At 37.3% G+C, this 15,218-nt stretch overlaps 1 protein-coding gene across 1 annotated transcript in view; it reads left to right on the forward strand.

Annotated features, from left to right (window-relative positions):
• Positions 1 to 15,218, forward strand: part of USH2A (usherin) — a 790,277-nt gene that overhangs the window by 174,696 nt on the left and 600,363 nt on the right. The window contains exon 13 of the mRNA XM_021927201.2: positions 11,426 to 11,609. Within this exon, the coding sequence (XP_021782893.2) occupies positions 11,426 to 11,609 (184 nt within the window). The remainder of the gene's footprint in view (positions 1 to 11,425; positions 11,610 to 15,218) is intronic.

Here is a 15,218-nt window from a genome sequence, read left to right on the forward strand (position 1 = left end):
GACTTCCATATTTTCTTCCAACTGTCTATTTCTAGCTGGGAGTAAGCAGCTTTATCTTTAAGCTGGTACCTGAGTGGAGCCTGTAACAGTTCTACTCATATCCTATTGGTCAGAACTGCTTTGTATGTCCATACCTCACTGAAAAAGAGGCTGGCAAATAGATGCTCTATCTGAATATCCAGGTGTCTATTTAAAACTTGGGGCCTCTGCTATTATAAGGAATAAGAAAGAAATTGATCCTTGAAGAGAGCCTTGGCTATACTAGGAATGTCCTACACTTGCAAAATTGGTTGGCAGAACATTAGTTTACTTCCAAACAGATGCTTTTAATGACCATCAGTTTTGTACTTTTTGGATAGATCTCATTATTAGCAATTTTTAAAAATCAGCCAAAGTTAATGAAGGTCTCTTGAGTCCTGAGGAAATATATGTACAAAATCTCTTCTTGGTATCTTCAACTGTTTCTTACATGCTTTGCCTTATAGAATCACTTCTATTCTAGTCACTCTTCCTTCCCAGGATATGCTATAATGTATCAGTGGCCTTGCTGAGTTATTGACCCAGGATATTGACCTGGTTATGAAAAGCTAGAATGATCAAGCTATAGATTTGGATTACTATATTTTGTTGAACAGTACAGTTATCTTCATATAGATAAACATTTCTCTTACTGAGAAATCATTTTCTTCTGGGTACTGTTGAGTTCTTAATTTAGTCAGAGAACATTTTATGTGTAGTAGCAAACAGTACTTTCAGTGAGCTTAAATTTTGATGGGAAAACTGACAGAATAATTTACAAGTAAATATATGATATAAATTTAAATAGTGATTATTTTTGGATCCTTGGCAATACTCAATTATGTTTCTTTGTTGCTAAGAGTTTAAGATACTATGGAGGTTACCAAATAGATTATTTATTTGCACTTTTATATCAGTGTTTAGTTTCCAGAAAGGTAAACTGGGTAGCCATGTTTATATTGTACAAGTAAAGTCATACTGATATTTCATTACAATGGAAACAGGAAATGTTTTAAAAGGAGGAATGGTGAAGTGAAAGAAATTATCAACCTGTTTCTTTTTATATTATTATCTAAAATTAGTCATTTTTCTGTTTTTCTCTTTTGCATTTTTTCTCATTTAAGATTATGAGTGCCTGCTTTAAAAAGCAGCCCAATGAGATGACCTTGTTAAAACTCCTGATTATTTCTCAGTGTCTTCAATTAAATAAACCCCTTACTGTGTGCCCACAATGTACAATTAATTATATTATTATTGTAGTTATGCAAGTTGAATAAGATAATACTTGCCCTCAAGATATTGCAACTCTAAGAAGGAAAATAAGACAATTGCACACGTAAATAAAATACAATAATGCTTTAAATACGATCATTGTTTTTCAGTATTAGTGTTGATGCATTTTCTATATCTTCCTCTAAAGAAAGAAGACAATTTGCAATAAACCTTTGAAAAGGAGTTTTGTTACATCTGTGCTTAGGCAAATAGTGACTAATAAATTATTCTCCTAATGGCCACACCTGGTGGCTCATGCCTGTAATCCCAGCACTTTGAGAGGCCGAGTTGGGTGGACCACCTGAGGTCAGGAGTTTGAGACCAGTCTGACCAACATGGTGAAACTCCATCTCTATTGAAAATACAAAATTAGCTGGGTGTGGTGGCATATGCCTGCAATCCTAGCTACTTGGGAGGCTGAGGCAGGAGAATCACTTGAACCCGAGAGGCAGAGGTTGCAGTGAGCTGATATCACACCATTGCACTCCTGCCTGGGCAATAAGAGCCAAACTCTGTCTCAAAAAAAAAAAAAAAAAAAAAAGGCAAATGGGTACCAGATAAAGCTCTCCAAAAAAAGAGCCAGGAAAAGAGAAAGGAGATCAGGAGGGGGTTGCATGAAGAAGACTTAGTATTATTATCCAGTATTGTCATTTTTAAATTTAATTGGAATTTTAATCAAAATTTATATTTGCAAAATTTTTAAAAACAAGTAAAATGTAAAGAGCCCAGCCTTATCATTTTCCCAGGAATCTCCATGCTCAGGGAAAACACCTTCAACTTCTTTAGATGTTTCTTCTGGGCTTTCATGTCTGTATTTCCGGGATATATATATATATATATATATATATATATATATATATATATAAAATCTTGATTTTTAAAATGTAGACATTATTTATTTTCTTCCCCCTATAGAAGATGAGTTGTTTAGCTGCTTTCACCTCCTACTTAGCAATCCCTTTGTTTGGTTAAATCAGCATTCAGATATTTCTTTACTATGACTACATAAATTTACTGTACATTTATGCTATATAATATGCTTTGACTATATTTTCTTTCTTCAAAAAATTTGCCTTTGCTTAGTTTTTCAGGACTCTCTTAAGCATTTCTAGGAAACGAAACTCTCCAAGGGAACTCTATTCAAGAAATCTATAAGGTTTTGTTTTTTCCCACTAGATATGCGAGTGGGAAGTTTAGGCTGGTTGATCTTCAGTTCTGTTGCACAGCTATATCCAAGGGTTAACATTTGCTGCTGTACTAGCAATTGCCTTCCCCTGTCTCCCATGTTGGATCTTTCATTTCCTGAATCCTACACGTTCTGTCTTCTTGGTTTATTTATTTGTGTGTTTGGTGGAGCACATGTGCCAGTAGCTTCTGAAAAAGAATACAAGGAGGGAAGTAATTTGAGGAGAAAATTTGAATATCTGAAGTGTCTTTATTGTCTTCAAGTATCTAAACATAAAGAATGATTTGAAATTTTACTGCTATATGAAAACACTTTCATTCAAAAAATATTCAAAAATTTTAAATGTTTGCACCATTAGTTGTTAGCAATGCCAATCAGATTCTTGCTTCTTTTCCACTTCTTTTTTTTTTTTTAAACCATCTGGAAGTTTTTACCATCTCTATATCCCTGGGCTCTCAGTGAATCTTTTTGCCTATCAAAGATGGCTCTTATGTTCTAAGAAAATCTGCAAAACACATTCATAGCAACATCTAGACTCATGTTTGACCAAACAACTGGGCACCAAGCCTAGCCAAGTTGATGCATAAAATCAACAATCACAAGCAACCCTTCACATAATGCCTGTTTATGTATTTGTTGGGTCCAGACCTTCTTTGGTTTAACTTCTAAAGGAAAAACTTACTGCATCCTCCTAAAATGTAAGAAGGACAACTTTCTGGTTGGGGAGGGTATTAGCACACCTTATATCTAATTCCGGAAATCTCTGGAGCTTTCAATTCGAAATCTCTCTTTCTAGAGTTATACAACCTGGATCAACTAGCTTATTGTTGGGTTCTCCACTGCAAGAGCTTAGCTTTTTCTTCCAGATTATCTTTGATTGTCATTTTCTCTTTCTCTCTCTCTCTCTTTTTTTTTTTTTTTAAATTTTATCTCTGGGGATTTTAGGAGGGAAAAATTATTCAATCCACTGTGTTTTACTGGCAATGTTCCCCTAATGTTTTTGGTTTGTAACCTTTTCAGACCAAATCTTTGCAGCCATTCTTGAGCCCTCTCTTTTCCCCACAACCTTCGTCTCATCTAACAAAACCAATTCTGCTGATTTTACCCTCAAATATATCCAGAATTTGACCAGTTCTTGCCATCCTTACTTACACCAGCCAGGTCCAAGCCACCTTCCTCTGTTCCTGGACTATTCAAGTAGCCTCCTACTCACCTTTGTCTTTTTTCCATCACTTCTCAACAGACAGCCAAAGTGATACTGTTCAAACTTGAGTCACATCCCATCACTCCACCTTCCATTTGCTTTTCACCGTAGCTAATAAGAAACAAAGTTTGTATTATTTAATAATCCCCATGGTCTATAATGTCCATGATCTCTCTGACCTCATTTCCAGAAGTCTTCAGATCATTTCTTCCTCTCCAGCCAACAAGTCTCATTGCTGTCCTTCACAATTGTTCAGTGCTCTATCTCAGGCAAGGATAAGAGTACCTCCATAGCAATGCTGCCTATGTATTTTCTGAATTAATGAATAATTTTATTTCAAAAATACCTCAGTGGCATTCTCCTGTTTTTAGGTGTGAACCTAGCAAAGGTCTGTGATGTTTCTTTCACAACACTTAGCAAAAGTGTTGTGTTCAACCTTACAAAAGAGGAAAAATAATAGTGACCTAAGTATCTTATATATTTTTTAACAAAACAAGATACAGTATACACATATGCATAGCCCATGAAAGGAGCAATATGTGCTTTGGGATGGATTTTCCTTTTTTCTTGGTTTTGCTTCAGAAATTCCACTTTAATTTTTTTTCCCCTGGTTTTATGGTCTCTTACAGTAAAACTTGCATTGAAAAGAGAAACACTTATCCTGAAGTATCTTTATCATAAACAGATGTTTTGCAGTAGCCAGCCCTGCAATGTGCACAGTAAAATGTGCTGCTACAATCTTAAGGTTTCATTTACTTATTTAAACATGTCTGAGAGACCTAGATCATATACCACAGGGGCAGACAGCACACTGGTGTGTGTGAGTAGTGAGGCATGGAGGGAGAAGGATGGGGTAGGAAGGGATGAGTAGCAAGCTTAAGGACTTCTGCCTCCCTTTCATCTGTGATTGCAAATACTGCTGACCCATACTAGGTGACTGCACATAGATTCTTGTCCCACTTTCTTAAAAAACATTATTAAGGAAGGTGCATGTAATGAAACCTCATGTATTATTAACCTAACCTTACTACGAATGTACAAGGAATAGGTTTAATTCAACTAAAATTTATAGGCAATTTGTTAAAGCAGCAGTGCACATTAGAAGGTACATTAGAGCCACATTGGTTTTAATATGCCATTCAATAACTTGAACAGAGGTTAAAAATGCTGCTTAACCTCCATTAAGTATTTTAAAAATGCTTTAATTTAAAATTATTTGGAGTGTGTGTACATATATGAATGTACACATATCCACACTAATAAATATAACACTAAATATCTTTTCCCAGTTCCCTATTTCTGTGCTGGATGACCTTATAATGTTCAGCAGTAGGCACTTAATCAGAGGCCAGGCTGAGGAAGGCAGGGAAGGATGTCAAGGCATCCCAAGCCAGTGACCCACCCTTGTCCTTGAGAACTAGAGGCAGAGAGTGCTTATTGAAGACTCTGCAGCTTTGGAATAAAATAAAGGCTAATTTATAACGAAAACAGCTTCCTATGACATGTTTTGTACTAATAGGACAATGCCTCATGCTTCCCCCTAGTATTTACTTTTCGTTTTCTTTTACAATTCATAAAACAAAGCATCTTGTTTCATTAAGTAGCACATCATATTTATTAAGTGATGAGCTCATAAACTAGAATTGCGTACAAGACCCTGCCAATGGAATTGGAATCAGATGTTGATGTTCCATTAAAAATCAGTGCATCAAAGTTGATATCCAATTATGCCACATTTCCTAGTGTTTGGTGAGACAATTTTCTAGGTTAGCATGTTTTTCACAGAGAGACCTGAGTCTCAAAGTAAGAACCTCTTCCTTGATAAATCATCAGGAAGGAATCTTATCACAGGAAATATAGACCACAATCTTAGGTATATCTGGGGAAAAAAAAGTAAAAGACGCTGGTAAGAAAAATATCTCTGTCATAGAAGACTTGCTAATTAACAATTACAAAGATGATGTTAGATGATATTTACTGAGACTCCGCTGTGTGCCAGGCTCTGTAATAGGGCTTTGCCTGCAAAGTTCCATTTAACATGCACAGTATTTCTTTTTTTTTTTTTTTTTTTTTTTTTTTTTTGAGATGGAGTCTCGCTCTGTCGCCCAGGCTGGAGTGCAGTGGTCGGATCTCAGCTCACTGCAAGCTCCGCCTCCCGGGTTTCTGCCATTCTCCTGCCTCAGCCTCCCGAGTAGCTGGGACTACAGGCGCCCGCCACCTCGCCTGGCTAATTTTTTTGTATTTTTTAGTAGAGACGGGGTTTCACCGTGTTAGCCAGGATGGTCTCCATCTCCTGACCTCGTGATCCGCCCGTCTCGGCCTCCCAAAGTGCTGGGATTACAGGTTTGAGCCACCGCGCCCGGCCTTAACATGCACAGTATTTCTATGATGGAGGTGCTGGGATTATTCTCGTTTTAATCTAATTGGGGAAATGAGATCTAATTAAGTAGAAGAGCCATTTATAAGTACAGGTCCATCTGACTCCAGGGTGTATACTCCTAAAGAGTGGAACTTTTTCCAAATAACTAACTTAATATTTGTCTTAGACATTCACACAATAAATATTTGAGGGTGAGTTAGATAAATACTGTTTCTTTCCCCCACCTTCAAACATATCTCAACTCATGATTCTGGCTTACTGCTTCACATCCTGGGATACTTCATCTGTTGTTCAAAACCCAAGTAGTAGGCATAAAATGACAATTAACAGAGTCCTGGGAAACTACAATGTTCAAATAATGATGAGGTAAACTAAAGGGGTCTAGAAATGGAATTATCTCTGAGAACTTCATTGGAGAAATTTTGGAGATGGTTGGAATGGCATAGGAGACAGGCTTTAGAACATACATTTGATAAACACTGAATGGGAACAGAGAATAAAAGTTTTGCTGTGGATTTTGAATATGCACACACACATATATTAATTATAATCTCCAAGATGTAATCGGAGTTGTCATTATTTGGGTTATTTGTTGTTATTGGATTTGATTCTTAGAGAATATGTTACTGAGGGCCTTTCATGGGTATTCACATAAATAGAAAAATTGGATTATTTATGAAACAGAAAATTCCAATAATGTTTTCTCTTACATGAGCATATTATTAAGTACTTTGCTTTAAGAACTAAGATATAGTTTTAGTGTAACATTTTCTTTCTATAGCTCTGTTCCATCTGTTGCTGTGACAAGCACTATATTTTAAATTTATTGTGTCTGATTCATATACACTCCTCTCTAGACTCCCTGATCGGACAGGCCACTCTGACCAACCACTCTCATGACTCACAGATTTATGTTTACCATTTTCCTTTTCAGTGTTAAATGAATCATCTCATATTTTAGAGGGTAGCAGATCTTTATCCATCCATCCACCCATTCATCCATTCAACTATCTATCTATTTCATTCATATATCTGTTTTTCAATAAACATCTGTTGAGTAAATTACCAGGGACGATGCTGGTGTTAAGATATACAATCACAAATATACTAAGACATTGTGATTTAGTAAGGGAAACTGACTCACATGTAAATGTATCACAATGTGATAAGAGCAATATTAGAAATATACAATATGGAGAAGTAGTAAAGTGAAGGAAAGGATCAATTCTTGAAGGAAGCAGAGTGTTAGGAACTTAGAGAAAATGATTTCTGATCTGAATTTTAAGAGGAAATAGGAATCAGCAAGCTGCTCATGGAGGGAGTAGCAGCCCAGAAAAAAGGAATAACAGCAGAATAATTTAAGTTTATCTAATTTAACTGAAAAACACTTAAAAATTGTTTTAAATAAGAGAAATTATACCTTGGGATGAATAATATTAATATTTATGTATTTACTTGATCAAGTAAGTCTAGAAGTAATTTTAGCAAGATTTTATCTAAAACTCCCAAATGGAGGAAAATTATTATTGTTTTAATTTGAAAACTACTATCATCAACTATATTGAAATATAGTTTACAAACAATACAACAGTATTGAAAATATTGATTCGTAAAGCCATTCCCAAGATAGTCTTTTGTTGCATGGGTATAGGTGAGCCACACATCCCTCCCTGGGCTCTCGTGTAACTATTATGTCCATTTTCTGGCTTAAGGGGAGACTAGTTTCTTCTAAATGTCTTACAATTAGTGCTTAACCCTCCTTTCTTGAATAAGGCCTAGAGGTTACACTTCTTTTCTTTCTCCCTTTCAAGACCTTGGCAAAACCTGGTTGTTCATGGTCCTCAGGAGGGACATTGCTGGGAAATGGGCTCTTCTTTTATGCCCAGGACAAATACTGTGCTGTGCAAATAGCCACTACAGGAGATAATACCAGCTGCCTTGCTAATAGCTTTGAACTCTATAGATCCTTCTCCTAGATAAAGCAACACTATTTTATGATATGGGTGACTCTTTGCTTTAACTGGATGATACATATTTTTCCACCTGAGATTTGTCGTGTTTAAAACCAGGGGTCAGCTAAACAATATGGGAAAATAATAAACTAGCGAGCTGATTTGGACCATGTATGTGTGAACGCTCAGCACTACATAATGCAAGGCAATGATGTCCTAATGACCATGCTTAAGAATGTGGTACAAAATCACTCATGAAATGAAATCTCAGTAAGATCAGTTACAATGCTACAGATACAAAGATTTGGAACATGAAGTAGAGCTAACGAAGGGGTATCAGAAATGCATTACATTAAAATAAATTAAGGTCAGTTATAATTAAGCCACATTCAGGAGTTGAAGTTTAAGCAGAAGGAAAGGAAAAAGATTGTTTTCTATAGTTGGAAGTCATAAAAGGGAGGTAATGGTCTAGAATTAGGCACATTCAGGTAAGGCAAGAGGTAATCTTTAAACAGGAAGTTACCTGAGTCATCCTAATTAGAACTGCTTAAAAATAGGACAACTAAAATACTGGTGGGATTAACCTTTATAATCATGCTCCGGAGAGGAGGAGGGGAATTAACCCCAAGGCAAATTCCCATGCAGTCTTTTCCTGGAAGCCCTACCTTCATTTGCAGTCTCCCTGGGTGCTTAACATCTTTTTAGTTCTTCTCTGCTTATATTTCTGATTTTTCTGTGTCATTCTTTACTCCACAAAATTTGGACTACCCAACTTGTGCACCAAAATGCCATCCCCTACTATACTTAGAGGTTTATCTCATACATCATTTCTTCTAAAAATCACCCTTAATTATTCCAAATTCTCTGTGGCTTGGAGCTATTGCAATAAGTCTAAATTAATTCTACTTGTAAGTATCTGTGCTAATGGGTAATTTACCCAAATTGGAGGGCTGTTAGCACATTCGTGATGCCATCATCATGGATTTAAGGGCCTAGATACCTTCACAGGAACAAAAATACAAAGAATCACAACCACAGTGGCCTTGAATTTAAATGGAAGCCTTCTGAATTTGACTTTGACCATGTGATGAATCAGGTATAAGAATATATACTAATTGTCATGGCCATGACCTATTTCTTCAAATGTATATATAAGGGAAATTGCTGTCAGGTGATACAAATAAACAAATAGTGTAATCTGGCTCTAAATTATGATAAAATGATAGTATTAGTTGATTTCCTCCAACTGAATGGCACAGATTTTGAGCTCTTTCCTTTTCCTCCCATGGAGCACAGTTCTGTTTTCCTGCCCTTGAAACTTTGTAAGACGCAATGTACAAGATCTAGGGGAAGGAAAAAACCCAATTGTTGGTGGCTATAAGAAAATGGCTTGTTTTCAACTAGAGCCTGAAATGAGTTTTAGAGTATCCTAATTACTTTTTGCTGTTCCCTATAGAATAGATAACAGAATAGATTCACTTTGTGCTCATGCTCTCCTTCTTTCAATATCATTGCTATTTTATGAACTTTGAATTAGTGTCATGACAATTGTGCAATTCATTTTTATTTGCTGTAACGGTATTCATTAGAATCCTTCTGTGATCCTTCTACCCCATTGTTTCAGTAAAATTCTTTGCAGCATTTTGCACATGCTTGTGTGTGTACCCATGTGTCTGTGCATGTGTGTATATGTATATGTACAGATACATGCACACACACATCACATAACCCTGAGAACCATTTCTCCCTCATATGCCTGCTCCATAATTCAACCGCCTGATAGCTTTTGAATTTTATAACAGTTAACTTCCATCTCCGGGCTCCAAAGAGATTTTAAGTAACTTGAATAGACTTTTGAATCATATTTGTATTTCTTTCCTTTTCCTACAAGAAAAAAAAATATGGGTTTTAGAGTTAAGCTAAAATCTCTAAATTCTGCAGGCTTTTTTTTTTTTTTTTTTTAATAATTGAACTCATTTTTATTTGTTCATAGAATGTGTATGGAGTGCCTACTATGTGCCAAGCAGTGTACTGGCTACTAGGGAGACAATGATGAATGAAACAGATGGGTTTTCTGCCCTTATGGAAGTTAGATTTTGATGGAAATAAGATTGATTATAATTTTTGTAAACACTTAGGAAGCAAACAGGATGCTATGAATTTGTAACAGGCATACCTAGCCTGGCCTAGGGAAAGTTGCCTGAGGAAGTCACGAGACCTGACATATATGAGTGAGCTAAGCAAAAGAGATATGTCAAAATCATCCCAGCAGACAGAACGGCCCATGAAAAGGCCTTTAGGTCTCAAGAAGAGGAACAAATATGACTGCAAAGGACTGAGCGGGGAATGGGCCATGAGCGGAAGCTGGAGACGTAACTGGGACCTGACTGTAGGATTGGAAATTGGAAGAGAGATTTGGATTTATTTCCTGAGGGGAATAGGAAGTCATCAAGTAGTTTCAAACAGAGAAGTGAAATGTCCAAACTGCACTTTGGAAAAAGACTGCTACGAAGAATAGATTGGAACAGGACAAGAAGGATGCAATTAGAAGAGATGGCCTCTGGGGCTTGGTGGCCTGGGTGTAAACCTGAGTTTTGCTATCCATTAACTCTACCATTTTAGGAAAGTGTGTTAACCTTTTCAATCTTCTGTTTTCTAATTGACAAAATAGATGTAATAATAATTCCTGCGTTATTTGCATTTCTATGACAACTAAATGAGATACTCAACATGAAGTCCCTGTGGTAGCATCCAGTTTGAGGTATTAGTTATAAAAAAGTGGTTGGTGACTATCTGGGTGGTGGTAGTGGGGATGAAGAGTGGAAGGTTTAAAATTGTTAGGAGGCAACATCCATAGGACTTGATAATTAGCAAAATGTAGGGGGTCAGAGAAGAGGAGGATGCAAACTTTTATTTTAGTGAAATACAGAATTAGTTTAATTTGAATTTCACATAACTTTTTTAGTCTAAGCAAATGCTGCATGCAATGCACCTTTACTAAAAAAATTCATTGTTTGTTAGAAATTCAGATGTAACTGGTTTCCTATATTTTATAAGTCTGCCCTACCAAAGATACCTCAGTGTTCTAGGCAAAACAACTCTATGACTGGTAATATCTGTTGAAATGGAGCTGATTAGAGGAGGTCAAGTTTTTTGTGGAAATAATACGCAGCACATTTTAAATACATTGAATTGTAGATGCCTGGGAGACACCCAAGTACAATGTAGATAATTTACTCAGCTTTTCTTTGGTCGTAATTGACACACTGAAGAACGGATATAACCACATTTGTATTGAGAATGAGATAGTGCCATAGTAGAGTATCCTGTTTTTCTGTGTAATCAATTATTCTGCTTTAAATAAAAGAGTGGATAAAAAGTATATATAAAACTTTTAATGTCTTTATTTCCAGGTTTTTATATTTCTCCAGGCAGTGCCAATGGCTGCCTGCCATGCTCATGCCATACAGCTGGCTCAGTTCATCACATCTGTAATAGCCTGACTGGTCAGTGTGTTTGCCAAGATGCTTCCATTGCTGGGCAACGTTGTGACCAATGCAAAGACCGTTACTTTGGATTTGATCCTCAGACTGGAAGGTACATCTTTATAATACTAATTAAACTCTTTCTTTACCAACAGTTGACTTTTTTTGGCAGTTGCAAAGCAATAACTTCTGTAAAAAGCATTTTTTTTGACCGGGCGTGGTGACTCACGCCTGTAATCCCAGCACTTTGGGAGGCCAAGGCAGGTGGATCAGGAGGTCAAGAGGTCGATACCATCCTGGCCAACACGGAGAAAACCCCGTCTTTACTAAAAATGCAAAAATTAGCTGGGTGTGGTGACACGCACCTGTAGTCCCAACTACTCAGGAGGCTGAGGCAGGAGAATCCCTTGAACCCAAGAGGGGTAGGTTGCAGTGAGCCGAGATCGCGCCACTGCACTCCAGCCTGGGAGGCAGGCGAGACTCTGTCTCAAAAAAAAAAAAAAAAAAAAAAGTTTTTTGTTATTGATGTTTTTGGTTCCGTGACATCTGCATTTACTTAATATATGCTAATCTTTGAATATTTTCTAGAGTGGGTTGCTATATATTGATAGATGTGTCCCTATCCGAGCATCTGGGAATGTTGAATGAGATAAAATATATTTTCCCTCAAAAAACTGAGAGTCTGGATGTGGAGAAAGACAGGAAAAGACATATCTGAAGAAGAAGATACACACACACATACTTTCTCTCTCTCTCTCTCTATATATATATATAAAAAATATATATTTTATATATATGTATGTGGGATATATGTATATACTTTGTTCTTCATTGCCCTTGAATTTATTGCATATTAGTTCATTGTATTTATTTACATTTTCCTTGCCTTTCTAATTTAGCTTTAAAGACTGGCAGATAAGAAACATAGCTTTGTATTCTGCAACATGATTTTTTTCAGTGTGTAAAGTATATTATGAAAGTAAATCACTTTTGAAAGTTACACTCTCTTTAATATTCTACTTCTTATTCTCTGGGTGTCTGTGGCCATTTGCCTTTACTCATTTGTGTTTATTGCTGTATTTTTGAAGATGTACTATAATGCCAGTTCCGTGTGTGTGTGTGTGTGTGTGTGTGTGTGTGTGTGTGTGAGAGAGAGAGAGAGAGAGAGAAAGAGAGAGAGGGAGGGAGGGAGGGAGAGATTATGCGCTTGTCTAAAGTCTGGACTAAATCTATGAATTCTTTGAAGCGCCTATCCCTGAGAAGCTAGTAGTGTGTCCTGAACTCGGAAAGCATGTGATAAAACCAGTCAAATCTGTTTCTCAATATGTGTGTATTTATAAATATAATGGCTAATCATTTCAGGGTTTGTGATTATCTGGGCTCTTTTAAACTCATTGCCCCCCTGCTGCCTGCCTTTTGGCTGCTCCACTCCTCATTAACACCTCCATTAGAGGGTGGACAGGTGACAGGGTAATTACTGAAAAAGAACTTAAACTAGTTCATTGTGACTTTCTTTTAAAATTTGATGTGATTTTTAAAAACTAGAAAAATCATTTAAAATTTTTATTAAAATAATTTTTGTTTTCATGAAATACAGACATACAGACATACATATATTTTAATCTGTGACACTCCACTTGTTATCTTGATAGTCTGAGAGCATCGTGACTCTTTTCTACTAATGTTATTATAAACAACTTAAATGAGTATAGAAAGCACATGGCACAGTAAATCTTAAAAGCACTGTCAGGATTTTCATGGTAAAATAGGAGCCAATCACTGCACATACTATCTCCTATGTGTGACTTTTTTGAAAGAATATTCTACAGATTCCCCAGTTGGAACTCTTGGGCTGGTTTGTTTCACTCCTGGCCACCTCTGTCTTTTTCATAGTTCTGACCACATTTACCAGGAGAAAAATATCCTCCCCAATCCACTGTCCTCCTTGCAACATTCATGCCCATCAGTGCCATTTTGTGACATTCAATTACCCATTTTTGTTCTACTCATCCCCCTTGTTAGTCTTCCCAGGGTTATCAGCTAAACCCCTGTCTAGTGACCTAGGGATGTCTGATTGTCTCAGCTTTTTCACTTAACTTTTTTTCTTTAAGTGAGATCTGATTTCCTTTATTACATTGCTTCCTCTACCCTTCAATATTCTTAAATTCAAGGCTGAGACTTTTATCCCATTCTGTTCCTCTCTCATTATCTATCTCACTCTTACTCCCCACCTTACTTTAGTCCAGTAACAAGAATTGCTTAAAAACTACTGTTCCATCTCCTGTCACTCTGCAGTAGGCCTGACTAGCACTGGAGCTAGATTCCCTGAGTTAGATGGTGGATTGAAATGTTTACATAAATCGATAAGGAATAGGAAGGATCAAACAAGTGGGTATAAGTTACATTTTTAGAAGATACTGAGGTTACAATAAAGAAAGCAGAATTCAGTCTGAGTACTGTGGCTAACTCCTGTAATCCCAGGAATTTGGGATGCCAAGGTGACTAGATCCCTTGAGTCCAGGAGTTCAAGACCAGCCTGGGCAACATGGCAAAACCCCATCTCTATAAAAAATAAAAAGTTAGCCAGGTGCAGTGGCTCTTGCCTGTAGTCCCAACTACTTGGGAGGCTGAGGTGGGAGGACTGCTTGAGACTGTAAGGTCGAGGCTGCAGTGAGTCAAGATTGTGCCCCTGCACTCCAGCCCGGGCAACAGAGTGAGACCCTGTCTCAGAAAAAAAAAAAAAGAGAGAGAGAGAGAGAGAGACAGAGAGAGAAAGCAGACTTCAGATACACAAAAAGAATGAGGGCAGGTTGGAGTCTAGAAAATAGAGCTAAAGTGTGAGGAGCTGAGTAGATTTCTAAAAATATGAAAGATTCAGAGTAAGTGTGGGATTTTTCTTTTCTTTTCTTTTCTTTTTGACAGAGTCTCACTCTGTTGCCTAGGCTGGAGTGCAGTGGCACGATCTCGACTCACTGCAACCTCTGCTTCCCAGGTTCAAGGGATTCTCCTGCTTCAGCCTCCTGAGTAGCTGGGATTACAGGTGCATGCCACCGTGTCTGGCTAATTTTTTTTTGTATTTTTAGTAGAGATGGGGTTTCACCATGTTGGTCAGGCTGGTCTTGGACTCCTGAACTCGTGATCTGCCCGCCTCAGCCTCCCAAAGTGCTGGGATTACAGACTTGAGCCACCACGCCAGGCCAAGCCAAGCGTATGTTTTAAACAAAAAGATCCACAAGTTTTATATAAATGAGATTGGATATATTTACATATTAGTTGACTACTATTATATTGATGGGGGTGATGAGAATTACCTTTTTAAAATTACAAATTGTCCTTGGAAATGGTAGCACTTTTCTTCCGTCCCTGTATTAGTCCGTTTTCATGCTGCTGATTAAGACATACATGAGACTGGACAATGTACAAAAGAAAGTTTATTGGACTTACAATTCCACATGTCTGGGAAGACCTCACAATTGTGGTGGAAGGTGAAAGACATGTCTCACGTGGTGGCAGAGAGAAGAAAGCTTGTGCGGGGAAACTCCCCTTTGTAAAACCATCAGATCTTGTGAGACTTACTCACTCTCATGAGAACAGCAGGGGAAAGACCCTGCCCCATAATTCAATCACCTCCCACTGTGTTCCTCCCACAACACATGGGAATTGTGGGAGTTACAATTCAAGATGAGATTTGGGTGGGGACACAGCCAAACCATATCAATCC

The sequence above is a fragment of the Papio anubis genome, chromosome 1 (assembly GCF_008728515.1).
Source record: "Papio anubis isolate 15944 chromosome 1, Panubis1.0, whole genome shotgun sequence".
Taxonomy (NCBI): domain Eukaryota; kingdom Metazoa; phylum Chordata; class Mammalia; order Primates; family Cercopithecidae; genus Papio; species Papio anubis.